The 16,351-nt window shown below is 43.3% G+C and overlaps 1 protein-coding gene across 2 annotated transcripts in view; it reads right to left on the reverse strand.

The window, feature by feature from the left end:
* SHFL (shiftless antiviral inhibitor of ribosomal frameshifting) overlaps positions 1 to 16,351 on the reverse strand; it is a 75,024-nt gene that overhangs the window by 41,495 nt on the left and 17,178 nt on the right. For both annotated transcript variants that reach the window (XM_089653977.1, XM_089653978.1), the window contains exons 2-3: positions 5,897 to 6,038; positions 2,487 to 2,536 (exon numbers count right to left, since the gene is read on the reverse strand). In XM_089653977.1, coding sequence (XP_089510103.1) covers positions 2,487 to 2,536; positions 5,897 to 6,038 — 192 coding nt within the window. The remainder of the gene's footprint in view (positions 1 to 2,486; positions 2,537 to 5,896; positions 6,039 to 16,351) is intronic.

The raw sequence follows: 16,351 nt of genomic DNA on the forward strand, positions 1-16,351 counted from the left end.
GTAGAAAGATCTGTCAGTATGCCTGAACCAACCTAGGACAGCCGACTTCACTTCATCATCATTGTGTTCACCGTTGCCACAGAAAGTTTGGTCTCTTGTGCAAGTTCACAACAGATTGTGTCGATTATCCAGGATCAGGCGTTCTACGCACTGAATGTTCACAGGAATGACTGCTATTGGCTGGGAACCACCACGGCTGGGATCATCATTGACGGACGTAGCGCCATCTTTGAAACGTTTACACCATTCAAATGTCTTCCTGTGACTGAGCATCTCATCACTGCACTGTGCTTGTGTCTTCTGTAGATATCTGCGGGTTTTGCCCCTTCATTCACAAGAAACGTCATCACCACACGCTGTTCCATGCACGCACCAACACTGTTGTCTGCCATCTTGATTATTGGTCTCTGGACTGGCCCATGACATGTGTGTCGCCTATCAGTAAGGCCAGGTTCACGCCTGTGTGATTTTTTTATGCGTTTTGCAGGAACGCAGTGCATGCCATTTACCATGATTTTTTATGGATCACGTTCACATCTATGCGGTTTTTTGGGGGTGCGTCTTTTGAAAAGGGTCAGGCACTTCTTTTCCCACAGCAGTTTAGGTTTTTAGTCCAATAGACTTCAAAGAAAACACATACAAAAACGCAAGCATTGTGTTTTGCGTGTTTTTGATGTGTTTTTAACCTCCTCGGCGGTATGATTATTTCAGATTTTTGGTGCTGAAAGCGGTACATTCTACATGGAAATATGTAGTTTTTTATTGTAGGCCTGTAATTTTTAGGAATAACTCACTGAAATCTGTCCGAACAAGAGTCTATTATACATCCCGGGTATGATAAAATTTGAAACACGAAATCATAAATTATAATTTAATAAATAATCATAAAAAATAATAATATAATAATAATACATTTAATTCAATAATATAATCAAACCAAAAACACTGAAATTTGAAATACAGAGGCAAATTCGCACATCGCTGAGCAAAGTCGCAAAATCGTTTTCAGTGTCTGATGACGAATTTCTCCACGAATCATTATCACTCAATTCTGCAAGTGGTTCTAATTTACTATCGCTGTTCTCTAGCCGGTCTAAAACCGCTTTTGACCTAAAGGGACGCTTTTTGGACGCCATGGACTTTTCTAAGTTTCCAGGCAGAAAGAACAGTCAAAATGCAGGCAGGGCACAGGACAAAGCACTCGGGACAATATGTATGTGAAATGGGTTGAAACAGCAATGTTTTTTTTTATGTAATAATCATTTTTAAAAAAATTACATTTTTTAAAAATTTCAAATTTGCCGCCGGTTCCGGCTCCCGTACGTCCCGACGTCACAGGGACTGGAACACAGAAGCCAGATGCCGGCATCGGCCGGAGGAGATGGCCGGGGACGCTGCAGGGGACACATCGCGGGAGCGAAGGACAAGGTAAGCTCTGCAGGGACTCCCTATGCAGCGCCGCATGGTAAGCCCGAGTGTAGCTCGGGGATACCGCTCTTGGTACTGAAATTTTACCCCGAGCTACACTCGGGAATACCGCTAAGGAGGTTAATCTGCCCAGCAACAAGTTGGCCAAAATAAAACCGCAAAGCGCATTAAAACATGGCAAAAACGCATGTGCAAAAACCCAAAACGTACCACAAAAAGGGATCAAATGCAAACTGCATTGCATAGGTGTGAACCTAGACTGATAGGACACACTTGCCACTCACTACTGCGTGCAGTATCGCCACGCTAGCATCCATTTTTATACCTGAAAAATTATAGGTCCCGGTTTGACTTGAATGTCCCTCGTATTATCATTGTAGTGAGGCTACACCAGCACTGCAAAGGTTAACTGCTTATTTAGTCCAGGGAGGAGAACCTGCCTTACTTACCTGATCCTCAGCTTCCCCGGCAGGCAGGGCTCCCTCACAATCTGGTGATGGACTGTTCTTCAGCAACCTGACATACAGTGCAGGGCTATGGACCCCTGCTCTGGTCTTGATGACATCAGGACCAGACCAATGGAGTGTGAGGGTGCAGATGCTGCAGGTACTGCATTAAAATTAATTAAAGTGTATTTTTTACTGAAAAAAAAAATTGTGGTTGAAAAATTTGCTACGCAAATACCAAAATTGCAACAACCACCATTTTATTCTCCAGGGTCTCTGACAAAATTAATAACACAAGGTTTGTGGGTTTTGAGTAATTTTCTAGCAAAAAGAATGAGTTTTATGCAATGTCAGATGTTTTATGCTACTAATTCAGCTCACAGGAGGGCATAAGGACTCTCCAGAAAATTTCTAGCAAGATCAACAAGTATATTCCATACTTGCTGAAAATATCCTTAGCCTGAAAAATGTAAACTAATGCAGCCACCACATCTAAAGAATGGTAAGCTGGACTATATTAATATTTATTCTTGGGTTTAGTTATCCTTTACTACTACAGGTTGCTACATTCTGCACATTGTCATGGCTGAATGAGGGAAATAAACAGCTTACCATTGCAACTTTGTCTTTTTTCAAACTGCTTTTGTCATCTGGATCCATATCTGGAATTTCAATACACAAATAAGGCAAATGGGTATTCTGGAGGTAAGATGCAGTGAGAAACAAACCTGATTTACCTACAATATTATGAGGTGTAAATCCTAGGAGAAGAAGCAGTCTAGCCAGTTGTTATAAGAGGGTAGTAAGGTGTGTCTGGCCCAGAATACTGCCATATTATAAATCAATAAACAACGTTGTTTCGGGTGACGGAGAACAACAGTGAGTGTCAGGTGATGGAGGATGGTGGAGAGTGTCAGGTGATGGAGGATGGTGGAGAGTGTCAGGTGACGGAGGACGGCAGTGCGTGTCAGGTGACGGAGGACGGCAGTGCGTGTCAGGTGACGGAGGACGGCAGTGCGTGTCAGGTGACGGAGGACGGCAGTGCGTGTCAGGTGACGGAGGACGGCAGTGCGTGTCAGGTGACGGAGGACGGCAGTGCGTGTCAGGTGACGGAGGACGGCAGTGCGTGTCAGGTGACGGAGGACGGCAGTGCGTGTCAGGTGACGGAGGACGGCAGTGCGTGTCAGGTGACGGAGGACAGGACGGCAGTGCGTGTCAGGTGACGGAGGACGGCAGTGCGTGTCAGGTGACGGAGGACGGCAGTGCGTGTCAGGTGACGGAGGACGGCAGTGCGTGTCAGGTGACGGAGGACGGCAGTGTGTGTCAGGTGACGGAGGACGGCAGTGTGTGTCAGGTGACGGAGAACGGCAGTGTGTGTCAGGTGATGGAGGACGGCAGTGTGTGTCAGGTGACGGAGGACGGCAGTGTGTGTCCGGTGACGGAGGACGGCAGTGTGTGTCAGGTGATGGAGGACAGCGGTGTGTGTCAGGTAACAGAAAGAAGTGATGTGAGGGATAGAGGCTGTGTTACCACTAGAAGACAGAGCCCATATGCTGTATGTCAGATGCATACTAGGTGATTGAGAATGGTGGTGAGTGTCAGGTGATGGAGGATGGTGTTGAGTGTCAGGTGATTGGAAGACGGTGTTGAGTGTCAGATGATGGAGGATGGCGGTGAATGTCAGGTGATTGGAGGACGGTGGTGAGTGTCAGGTGATGGAGGATGGTGTTGAGTGTCAGGTGATTGGAAGACGGTGTTGAGTGTCAGATGATGGAGGATGGCGGTGAATGTCAGGTGATTGGAGGACGGTGGGGAGTGTCAGGTGATGGAGGACGGTGGGGAGTGTCAGGTGATGGAGGACGGTGGGGAGTGTCAGGTGATGGAGGACGGTGGGGAGTGTCAGGTGATGGAGGACGGTGGGGAGTGTCAGGTGGTGAGTGTCAGGTGATGGAGGACGGTGGTGTCAGGTGATGGAGGAGAGCGGTGTGCAGTGGTGTATTTAGACTTTGTGCTGCCCTAGGCAACACAAAAATTTTGCGCCCCCCATGAGAGAGCGAGAGAGTCAATAAGTGTGTGTGTATATATATATATGATTCTCTCTCTTCCCTCTCTCCTCCCCCCTCTCTCTCCCCCTACCTCTCTCTTTTCCCTCTCACTCTTCCATCTCTCTCTATTTCCTCCCTCTCTCATCCCTCTCTCTCTTCACTCTCTTCCTCCCCCCTCTCTTTCCCCTTTCTCTCTCTTCTCTCTCACTCCGCCCTCTCTCTCTTTCTCTCTTCTCCCCCTCTCTCACTCCCTCTCTCTTCTCTCTCTATTCCCTCACTCTCTATCTCTCTCCTCCCCCTTCCCTCTCTCTCTTTTCCTCCTCTCTCTCCCCCCCTTGTTTTTCTTCTCTGACTCCCCTCTATTTCTTCTCCCTCTCCCCCCCCCCTCTCTTCTCTCTCTCCCTCTCTCTCTTCCCCCCTTCTCTGTATTTCCTATCTTCTCTTTCACTCCCCTCTCTCTTCCCTCCCCCCTCCCTCTCTGTTCGTTTCTCAGATCATATGGGACTGCACACACCTCCTCCAAGGGCTGCTGATCTCCATGCAGCAGGAAGGGGAGGGGGAGGTGTGTGCAGTCCCATACGATCTGTCAGTGTAGGGAGGGAGGCAGGCAGATCCCAGAAAACACAGCACAGCTCACCTCCTCTGGGCTCTTCTCTCCCTGCTCCAGGTTGTCCTCTGGTCCTGGCAACTCAGCTGCTGGAGGGAGAGGTACAGGAGCATCACTCTGCAACTGCCCTCCCCCACATCGATCCTCCTGCTGTCTGGGCCACTGCAATTGTACCAAAGGTACCCCTCTGATGGTGGTCCTGCATGGCTCTGTCCACCACTTCTCAAAAGGTCCCTTCTCGGGGGAGGGGGGGGGCTTTGCCGCCCCCTAAAAATTGCAGCAGTAGGCAAACGCCTTGTTTAGATACGCCCCTGGCGGTGTGTGTCAGGTGATGGAGGAAAGCGGTGTGTGTCCGGTGACGGAGGAAAGCGGTGTGTGTCAGGTGATGGAGGAAAGCGGTGTGTGTCCGGTGACGGAGGAAAGCGGTGTGTGTCAGGTGACGGAGGAAAGCGGTGTGTGTCAGGTGACGGAGGAAAGCGGTGTGTGTCAGGTGACGGAGGAAAGCGGTGTGTGTCAGGTGACGGAGGAAAGCGGTGTGTGTCAGGTGACGGAGGAAAGCGGTGTGTGTCAGGTGACGGAGGAAAGCGGTGTGTGTCAGGTGACGGAGGAAAGCGGTGTGTGTCAGGTGACGGAGGAAAGCGGTGTGTGTCCGGTGACGGAGGAAAGCGGTGTGTGTCCGGTGACGGAGGAAAGCGGTGTGTGTCCGGTGACGGAGGAAAGCGGTGTGTGTCCGGTGACGGAGGAAAGCGGTGTGTGTCCGGTGACGGAGGAAAGCGGTGTGTGTCCGGTGACGGAGGAAAGCGGTGTGTGTCAGGTGACAGAGGAAAGCGGTGTGTGTCAGGTGACAGAGGAAAGCGGTGTGTGTCAGGTGACAGAGGAAAGCGGTGTGTGTCCGGTGACGGAGGAAAGCGGTGTGTGTCAGGTGACGGAGGAAAGCAGTGTGTGTCAGGTGACGGAGGAAAGCGGTGTGTGTCCGGTGATGGAGGAAAGCGGTGTGTGTCCGGTGACGGAGGAAAGCGGTGTGTGTCAGGTGACGGAGGAAAGCAGTGTGTATCAGGTGACGGAGGAAAGCGGTGTGTGTCCGGTGACGGAGGAAAGCGGTGTGTGTCAGGTGACGGAGGAAAGCAGTGTGTGTCAGGTGACAGAGGAAAGCGGTGTGTGTCCGGTGACGGAGGAAAGCGGTGTGTGTCCGGTGACGGAGGAAAGCGGTGTGTGTCCGGTGACGGAGGAAAGCGGTGTGTATCAAGTGACGGAGGAAAGCGGTGTGTGTCAGGTGACAGAGGAAAGTGGTGTGTCAGGTGACCATGTAATGTACAATAACAGAGCCTACCCCAGAAGGAAATGCTGGTAGTGTCAGTTGCGGTACCTACCATTAAGGTCATCCTTGCACAGGATGATGTATTGACACACTTGAACATGATTGTTGGCAAACTTCCTCATGAGATGGACTGCTGTCTCTATTGGGATTTGGCCATAGAACTTCTCTCTCAGTCGCCGGACGCTCTTCTCCAACTGTAGGAACAAACAGAATGAACATGAACAGGTAAGGACTACCCTACTGGTGATTATACAGGAATCTAGAGCAGGGGTCTTCAAACATCTGTTGAAGTACTACAAGTCCCATCATGCCTCTGCCTCTGGGAGTCTTGCCTGTGGCTGTCAGAGTCTTGCAAGGCCTCATGGGACTTGCAGTTCCTCAACACCTGGAGCGCCATAGTTTGCAGACCCCTGATCTAGAGAAAGAAAACTTCAAACTGACCCCTTCGTCTTGTTGCATCCCTGAAGAAGAGCACCAGTAGGAACCATTATATTCTACCATATAGTTAGTTCTCACTGAATGCATGAACAAAGCTGGTTCTTTCATGTTTCAGGCACTTACTGTGTATCCCTCATAAGAAGATTCCCCAAATACTCCTACACCACATTCTCCATCAGAGTTGACATACCTGAACCTTGCCGAGGAAACCGATTCATTCTTTATGAATTAACAGAAGAAATAACAGCCATTAAAGTCTGTGTGTTAAATTATTTTGAGGGGACAGCAAATGTACACTGTTATACAAGATGTACACTCACTACGTCACATTGTAGCAAAGTGTCATTTCCATAGTTCCATAGTTTGTCTGGCTGAAAAAAGACAAAAATTCATCCAGTTCAACCATAGGAAAATAAAAAGTTATAATCCTATACCCACAGTTGATCCAGAGGAAGGAAAAAAAAACCCAGCAAAGCATGATCCAATGTGCTCCTGCAGGGGAAAAAATTCCTTCCTGATCCCCCGAGAGGCAATCAGATATTCCCTGGATCAACTTTACCTATAAATGTTATATCCAGTTATATTCTGCGTATCTAGGAATGAATCCAGGACTTTTTTAAAGCAATTCACTGAGCTGGCCAGAACCAACTCTTGAGGGAGTCTATTCCACATTTTCACAGCTCTCACTGTAAAGAAACCTTTCCGTGTTTGGAGATTAAATTTATTTTCCTCCAGATGTAAAGAGCGCCCCCTTGTCCTCTGTGATGACCTCAAGGTGAATAGCTCTGCACCGAGTTCACTATATGAACCACTGATGTATTTATACATGGAGATTATATCCCCCCTTATGTATTATACATGGAGATCATATCCCCCCTTATGTATTATACATGGTGATCATATCCCCCCTTATGTATTATACATGGAGATCATATCCCCCCTTATGTATTATACATGGAGATCATATCCCCCCTTATGTATTATACATGGAGATCATATCCCCCCTTATGTATTATACATGGAGATCATATCCCCCCTTATGTATTATACATGGTGATCATATCCCCCCTTATGTATTATACATGGAGATCATATCCCCCCCCCTTATGTATTATACATGGAGATCATATCCCCCCTTATGTATTATACATGGTGATCATATCCCCCCTTATGTATTATACATGGTGATCATATCCCCCCTTATGTATTATACATGGTGATCATATCCCCCCTTATGTATTATACATGGAGATCATATCCCCCCTTATGTATTATACATGGAGATCATATCCCCCCCTTATGTATTATACATGTTGATCACATCCCCCCTTATGTATTATACATGGTGATCATATCCCCCCTTATGTATTATACATGGTGATCATATCCCCCTTATGTATTATACATGGAGATCGTATCCCCTCTTATGTATTATACATGGTGATCATATCCCCCCTTATGTATTATACATGGAGATCATATCCCCCCTTATGTATTATACATGGAGATCATATCCCCCCCCTTATGTATTATACATGTTGATCACATCCCCCCTTATGTATTATACATGGAGATCATATCCCCCCTTATGTATTATACATGGAGATCATATCCCCCTTATGTATTATACATGGTGATCATATCCCCCCTTATGTATTATACATGGAGATCATATCCCCCTTATGTATTATACATGGTGATCATATCCCCCCTTATGTATTATACATGGAGATCATATCCCCCCTTATGTATTATACATAGAGATCATATCTCCCCCCCCTTATGTATTATACATGTTGATCACATCCCCCCTTATGTATTATACATGGTGATCATATCCCCCTTATGTATTATACATGGTGATCATATCCCCCCTTATGTATTATACATGGAGATCATATCCCCCCCTTATGTATTATACATGGTGATCATATCCCCCCTTATGTATTATACATGGAGATCATATCCCCCCCTTATGTATTATACATGGTGATCATATCCCCCCTTATGTATTATACATGGTGATCATATCCCCTCTTATGTATTATACATGGAGATCATATCCCCTCTTATGTATTATACATGGTGATCGTATCCCCCCTTATGTATTATACATGGAGATCGTATCCCCCCTTATGTATTATACATGGAGATCATATCCCCTCTTATGTATTATACATGGAGATCATATCCCCCCTTATGTATTATACATGGTGATCGTATCCCCCCTTATGTATTATACATGGAGATCGTATCCCCCCTTATGTATTATACATGGAGATCATATCCCCTCTTATGTATTATACATGGAGATCATATCCCCCCTTATGTATTATACATGTTGATCACATCCCCCCTTATGTATTATACATGGTGATCATATCCCCCTTATGTATTATACATGGTGATCATATCCCCCCTTATGTATTATACATGGAGATCATAACTCCCTTATGTATTATACATGGAGATCATATCCCCCCTTATGTATTATACATGGAGATCATATCCCCCCTTATGTATTATACATGGTGATCATATCCCCCCTTATGTATTATACATGGAGATCATATCCCCCTTATGTATTATACATGGTGATCATATCCCCCCTTATGTATTATACATGGAGATCATATCCCCCCTTATGTATTATACATGGAGATCATATCCCCTCTTATGTATTATACATTATTATTATTATACAGTATTTATAAAGCGCCAATAGTTCGCTCAGCGCTGTACATTACAAATGGAGACAGAACATGTGACAGAACAATACCAATACAATGCAAAACATGAGGGGATCGAGGGCCCTGCTCTTTTGAGCTTACAATCTAGGAGATCATATCCCCCTTATGTATTATACATGGAGATCATATCCCCCCCCCTTATGTATTATACATGGAGATCATATCCCCCCTTATGTATTATACATGGTGATCATATCCCCCCTTATGTATTATACATGGTGATCATATCCCCCCTTATGTATTATACATGGTGATCATATCCCCCCTTATGTATTATACATGGAGATCATATCCCCCCTTATGTATTATACATGGAGATCATATCCCCCTTATGTATTATACATGGAGATCATATCCCCCTTATGTATTATACATGGAGATCATATCCCCCCTTATGTATTATACATGGAGATCATATCCCCCCCCTATGTATTATACATGGAGATCATATCCCCCCTTATGTATTATACATGTTGATCACATCCCCCCTTATGTATTATACATGGTGATCATATCCCCCTTATGTATTATACATGGTGATCACATCCCCCCTTATGTATTATACATGGAGATCATATCCCCCTTATGTATTATACATGTTGATCACATCCCCCTTATGTATTATACATGGTGATCATATCCCCCCTTATGTATTATACATGGAGATCATATCCCCCTTATGTATTATACATGGAGATCATATCCCCCCTTATGTATTATACATGGAGATCATATCCCCCCCCCTATGTATTATACATGGAGATCATATCCCCCCCTTATGTATTATACATGTTGATCACATCCCCCCTTATGTATTATACATGGTGATCATATCCCCCCTTATGTATTATACATGGTGATCATATCCCCCCTTATGTATTATACATGGAGATCATATCCCCCCTTATGTATTATACATGGTGATCATATCCCCCCTTATGTATTATACATGGTGATCATATCCCCTCTTATGTATTATACATTATTATTATTATACAGTATTTATAAAGCGCCAATAGTTCGCTCAGCGCTGTACATTACAAAGGGAGACAGAACATGTGACAGAACAATACCAATACAATGCAAAACATGAGGGGATCGAGGGCCCTGCTCTTTCGAGCTTACAATCTAGGAGATCATATCCCCCTTATGTATTATACATGGAGATCATATCCCCCCTTATGTATTATACATGGAGATCTTATCCCCCTTATGTATTATACATGGAGATCATATCTCCCCCCCCCCTTATGTATTATACATGGAGATCATATCCCCCCTTATGTATTATACATGGTGATCATATCCCCCCTTATGTATTATACATGGTGATCATATCCCCCCTTATGTATTATACATGGAGATCATATCCCCCCTTATGTATTATACATGGAGATCATATCCCCCCTTATGTATTATACATGGAGATCATATCTCCCCCCCCCTTATGTATTATACATGGAGATCATATCCCCCCTTATGTATTATACATGGTGATCATATCCCCCCTTATGTATTATACATGGTGATCATATCCCCCTTATGTATTATACATGGACATCATATCCCCTCTTATGTATTATACATGGAGATCATATCCCCCTTATGTATTATACATGGACATCATATCCCCCTTATGTATTATACATGGTGATCATATCCCCCCTTATGTATTATACATGGAGATCATATCCCCCTTATGTATTATACATGGAGATCATATCCCCCCTTATGTATTATACATGGAGATCATATCCCCTCTTATGTATTATACATGGAGATCATATCCCCCCTTATGTATTATACATGGAGATCATATCCCCCCTTATGTATTATACATGGAGATCATATCCCCTCTTATGTATTATACATGGAGATCATATCCCCTCTTATGTAATATACATGGAGATCATAACTCCCTTATGTATTATACATGTTGATCATATCCCCCTTATGTATTATACATGGTGATCATATCCCCCCTTATGTATTATACATGGAGATCATAATTCCCTTATGTATTATACATGTTGATCATATCCGCCCTTATGTATTATACATGGAGATCATATCCCCCCTTATGCATTATACATGGAGATCATATCCCCCTTATGTATTATACATGGAGATCATATCCCCCCTTATGTAAATATACATGTGATCATATCCCCCCTTATGTATTATACATGGAGATCATATCCCCCCTTATGTATTATACATGGAGATCATATCCCCCCTTATGTATTATACATGGTGATCATATCCCCCCTTATGTATTATACATGGTGATCATATCCCCCCTTATGTATTATACATGGAGATCATATCCCCCCTTATGTATTATACATGGAGATCATATCCCCCCTTATGTATTATACATGGAGATCATATCTCCCCCCCCCTTATGTATTATACATGGAGATCATATCCCCCCTTATGTATTATACATGGTGATCATATCCCCCCTTATGTATTATACATGGTGATCATATCCCCCCTTATGTATTATACATGGACATCATATCCCCTCTTATGTATTATACATGGAGATCATATCCCCCTTATGTATTATACATGGACATCATATCCCCCTTATGTATTATACATGGTGATCATATCCCCCCTTATGTATTATACATGGAGATCATATCCCCCTTATGTATTATACATGGAGATCATATCCCCCCTTATGTATTATACATGGAGATCATATCCCCTCTTATGTATTATACATGGAGATCATATCCCCCCTTATGTATTATACATGGAGATCATATCCCCCCTTATGTATTATACATGGAGATCATATCCCCTCTTATGTATTATACATGGAGATCATATCCCCTCTTATGTATTATACATGGAGATCATATCCCCTCTTATGTAATATACATGGAGATCATAACTCCCTTATGTATTATACATGGTGATCATATCCCCCCTTATGTATTATACATGGAGATCATATCCCCTCTTATGTATTATACATGGAGATCATATCCCCCCTTATGTATTATACATGGAGATCATATCCCCCCTTATGTATTATACATGGAGATCATATCCCCTCTTATGTATTATACATGGAGATCATATCCCCTCTTATGTATTATACATGGAGATCATATCCCCTCTTATGTAATATACATGGAGATCATAACTCCCTTATGTATTATACAGTTGTGACCAAAATTATTCAACCCCCAATGCTGTAAAGGGGTTTAGGGACTATAGTGTACATTTGGAATTGTATTCAGAATCAAATCCTACAAGGACGTTGTAACTACCCAAATGCAACTAAAATGACATCAATTGTTTATGTAATACAGTAGTAAATGGTTCTTATGTGGTTTCTTCATTGCCACAATTATTCAACCCCTTAAAGACTACCACTCTGAAGAACAGAGGTTCATACAGGTGCTTTCCATCAGGTATTGAAAACACCTGTGGATGTCACCGAGCAGCAATCAAGCATAATAAGCACCAATTAGGCAGCTTTAAAATGACTGTGATACTCAGCTCCTTCTAGACATTTACTGGTGTGGTTACAAACATGGTGAAGGCAAGAGAATGGTCCAGGAAGACAAGAGAAGAGGTGATTTCTCTTCACAGGAAGGGCAATGGCTATAAGAAGATTGCAAAGATGTTAAACATACCAAGAGACACCTTAGGAAGCATCATTCGCAAATTCAAGGCAAAGGGCACTGTTGAAACGCTACCTGGTCGTGGCAGAAAGAAGATGCTGACTTCGACTGCTGTGCGCTACCTGAAGCGTAGAGTGGAGAGAAGTCCCCGTGTGACTGCTGAGGAACTGAGAAAAGATTTGTCAGATGTGGGTACAGAAGTTTCAGCCCAGACAATAAGACGCACACTGCGTAATGAAGGCCTCCGTGCCAGAACTCCCAGGCGTACCCCCTTGCTGTCTCCAAAGAATAAGAAGAGTCGACTGCAGTATGCCAAAAGCCATGTGGACAAACCACAAAAGTTGTGGGATAGTGTTCTGTGGACTGATGAAACAAAATTAGAACTGTTTGGGCCCATGGATCAACGCTATGTTTGGAGGAGGAAGAACAAGGCCTATGATGAAAAGAACACCTTGCCTACTGTGAAGCATGGTGGAGGGTCAATCATGCTTTGGGGCTGTTTTGCTTCTGCAGGTACAGGGAAGCTTCAGCGTGTGCAAGGTACCATGAATTCTCTTCAGTACCAGGAGATATTGGATGGAAACGTGATGCAGTCCGTCACACACCTGAGGCTTGGGAGACGTTGGACCTTTCAACAGGACAATGATCCCAAGCATACCTCCAAGTCCACTAGAGCATGGTTGCAGAGGAAAGGCTGGAACATTTTGGAGTGGCCATCGCAGTCACCAGACTTAAATCCGATTGAGAACCTCTGGTGGGACTTAAAGAAAGCAGTTGCAGTGCGCAAGCCTAAGAATGTGACTGAACTGGAGGCCTTTGCCCATGAAGAATGGGCGAAGATACCCGTAGATCGCTGCAAGACACTTGTGTCAAGCTATGCTTCACGTTTAAAAGCTGTTATAACTGTAAAAGGATGCTGTACTAAGTACTAAGATTGAATGTCACTTGGGGGTTGAATAAAACTGATAATGCTGTGAGCACAGAAAAGACATTTGTGGTTATTTCATTATAACTGTTATGTTATATTTGTCTGACCTACAAGTGCCTCTTTAATGTAAATGTAAGCAAGATGACTGAATGATCAAAAGCAATGTCAAACTGGCCAAAACACTCAATTTCAGTGGGGGTTGAATAATTTTGGTCACAACTGTACATGGAGATCATATCCCCCCTTATGTATTATACATGGAGATCATAATTCCCTTATGTATTATACATGTTGATCATATCCGCCCTTATGTATTATACATGGTGATCATATCCCCCCTTATGTATTATACATGGTGATCATATCCCCCCTTATGTATTATACATGGAGATCATATCCCCTCTTATGTATTATACATGGTGATCATATCCCCCCTTATGTATTATACATGGAGATCATATCCCCCCTTATGTATTATACATGGAGATCATATCCCCCCTTATGTATTATACATGGTGATCATATCCCCCTTATGTATTATACATGGAGATCATATCCCCCCTTATGTAAATATACATGTGATCATATCCCCCCTTATGTATTATACATGGAGATCATATCCCCCCTTATGTATTATACATGGTGATCATATCCCCCTTATGTATTCTACATGGTGATCATATCCCCCCTTATGTATTATACATGGAGATCATATCCCCCCCTTATGTATTATACATGGAGATCATATCCCCCCTTATGTATTATACATGTTGATCATATCCCCCCTTATGTATTATACATGGAGATCATATCCCCCTTATGTATTATACATGGAGATCATATCCCCCCTCATGTATTATACATGGTGATCATATCCCCCCTTATGTATTATACATGGTGATCATATCCCCCCTTATGTATTATACATGGAGATCATATCCCCCCTTATGTATTATACATGGAGATCATATGCCCCCCCTTAATCTCCTCTTCTCAAGAGAGAATACATTCAGTTCCTCTAATCGTTCCTCATAGCTGATCTCCTCCATGCCTCGTATCAGTTTGGTTGCCCTTCTCTGTACTTTCTCCAGTCCCCCAATGTTCTTTTTGTGAATTGGTGCCCAAAACTGAACTGCATGTCTTCAGTGTTGTCACATGAAAAGATAGAATCAAATATTTGCAAAAATGTGAGGGGTGTACTCCCTTCTGTGAGATACTGTATAAAACATGTGATTGTTGGTTTCAATCTGTAGTAACTTGCACCTCGATGGGATGGCTCTGTTACATCGGGACGTAGTCACTAGCCGTGCCGCCCCTGCAGTAATTGGCTATATACTCTGTACAGGTCTTTATTTCCATGCCGTGCTTGGTATCTTCTTCATTGTCATCATGTTGATTTTCTTTAGTTTTGTTTAATGGTTTTCTACTATTCATGTATAATCTTTATACAACACAATCATTTGTACTTTATTTTTCATTCAATAAAGATTTTGCCTTTCTTGGTAAAAAGGACACAGATATGATGACATTCCAGACATCCAGTGCGCCGCGACAAAGATACTGCGCAACGTTACGGAAAATGAGTTCTGAGAATGTTTCCAGCAGTGCCCCAGTCCTGTAGAAAAGGGGACTACTTTGAAGGTGACAACAGATGCTAGTGTATAGGGAAGCAAGCCGTTTTTCTTTATAGTCCATTCTGGGAATTATTATTATACAGGATTTATATAGCGCCAACAGTTTGCTCAGTACTTTACAATATAACGGGAGACAATACAGCAATAATACAGTTCAATACAAGAGGGATAGGAGGGCCTGATCCTGGGAGCTTACAATCTAAGGCCCCATGTACACAGGACACTTCTGAACAATGGAAACTGGAAAACGTAGGTTAAAAAACATCTGTTTAGCCGCGTTTGCATAACGTGTTTATGCGCGTTTGCGTTTAGAAGCGTTTTTTAAAGCTAAGCACCAGAGAACCTCCCAAATGCCCAGAATGCACTAAAAAGTGGTAAATTATTAACTATTTCAGAGAAATACAGAGAGTAGAAGCAGAGACAGCAGTATGTGTTGAGATTAGCTTAGGTGTGAGTTGCTCATTAACATTTCTTTTGTTTCCAAGGGTGGTAAAGGTGTCTGGTGGAGGGAGTCATTAAGGTCACCTGGCAGGGGGTCTTCATGAGGAATTTGAGGTGTGAATGGTCATTAACATATCTTTTGTTTCCAAGGGTGGGAGAGGTCTGAGGTGTGAATTGGTGGGAGAGGTCTGAGGTGTGAATTGGTGATTACAATGTGTGACAAGCTTGGTAGGAACATCCTGTGTTCAGTGTTTTGTCCATCTGAGTGCCTTGAAAATGCTTTGCATGCATTTTTCATGATGAAAAAAGGCTCTGGACAGCATCGGGAACTGGAAGAGTTAAAAAAATTTTCAGACGCAAATGCTCATAAACGCAATTTGCCGCGTTTACAAGCGTTTTAAACGCTGATAAAATCAACGTCTGAATGCAAGTTTTCTGCGTTCAAAAAACGACTGTAAACTCAAATGCCTGTAAACGACTGTAAACATCGATGTGTAAATGGGCACATAGGAAAACATTAGGGAGAGTTCAGGGGCTGCTGAAAAAAAATGCTGAACAGATCCTAAACGTGAGTTTATCAGCTGCAGTGTACATGAGCCCTAAGAGGGAATTCAATTTTTATACCACGTATGTGTGGCGTGTGGGTGTTAATGATTACCTGCTGCACATATG

This window comes from Staurois parvus, unplaced genomic scaffold, assembly GCF_062004578.1.
Source record: "Staurois parvus isolate SC_StPar_1 unplaced genomic scaffold, SC_StPar_1.0 ptg000732l, whole genome shotgun sequence".
Classification (NCBI taxonomy): domain Eukaryota; kingdom Metazoa; phylum Chordata; class Amphibia; order Anura; family Ranidae; genus Staurois; species Staurois parvus.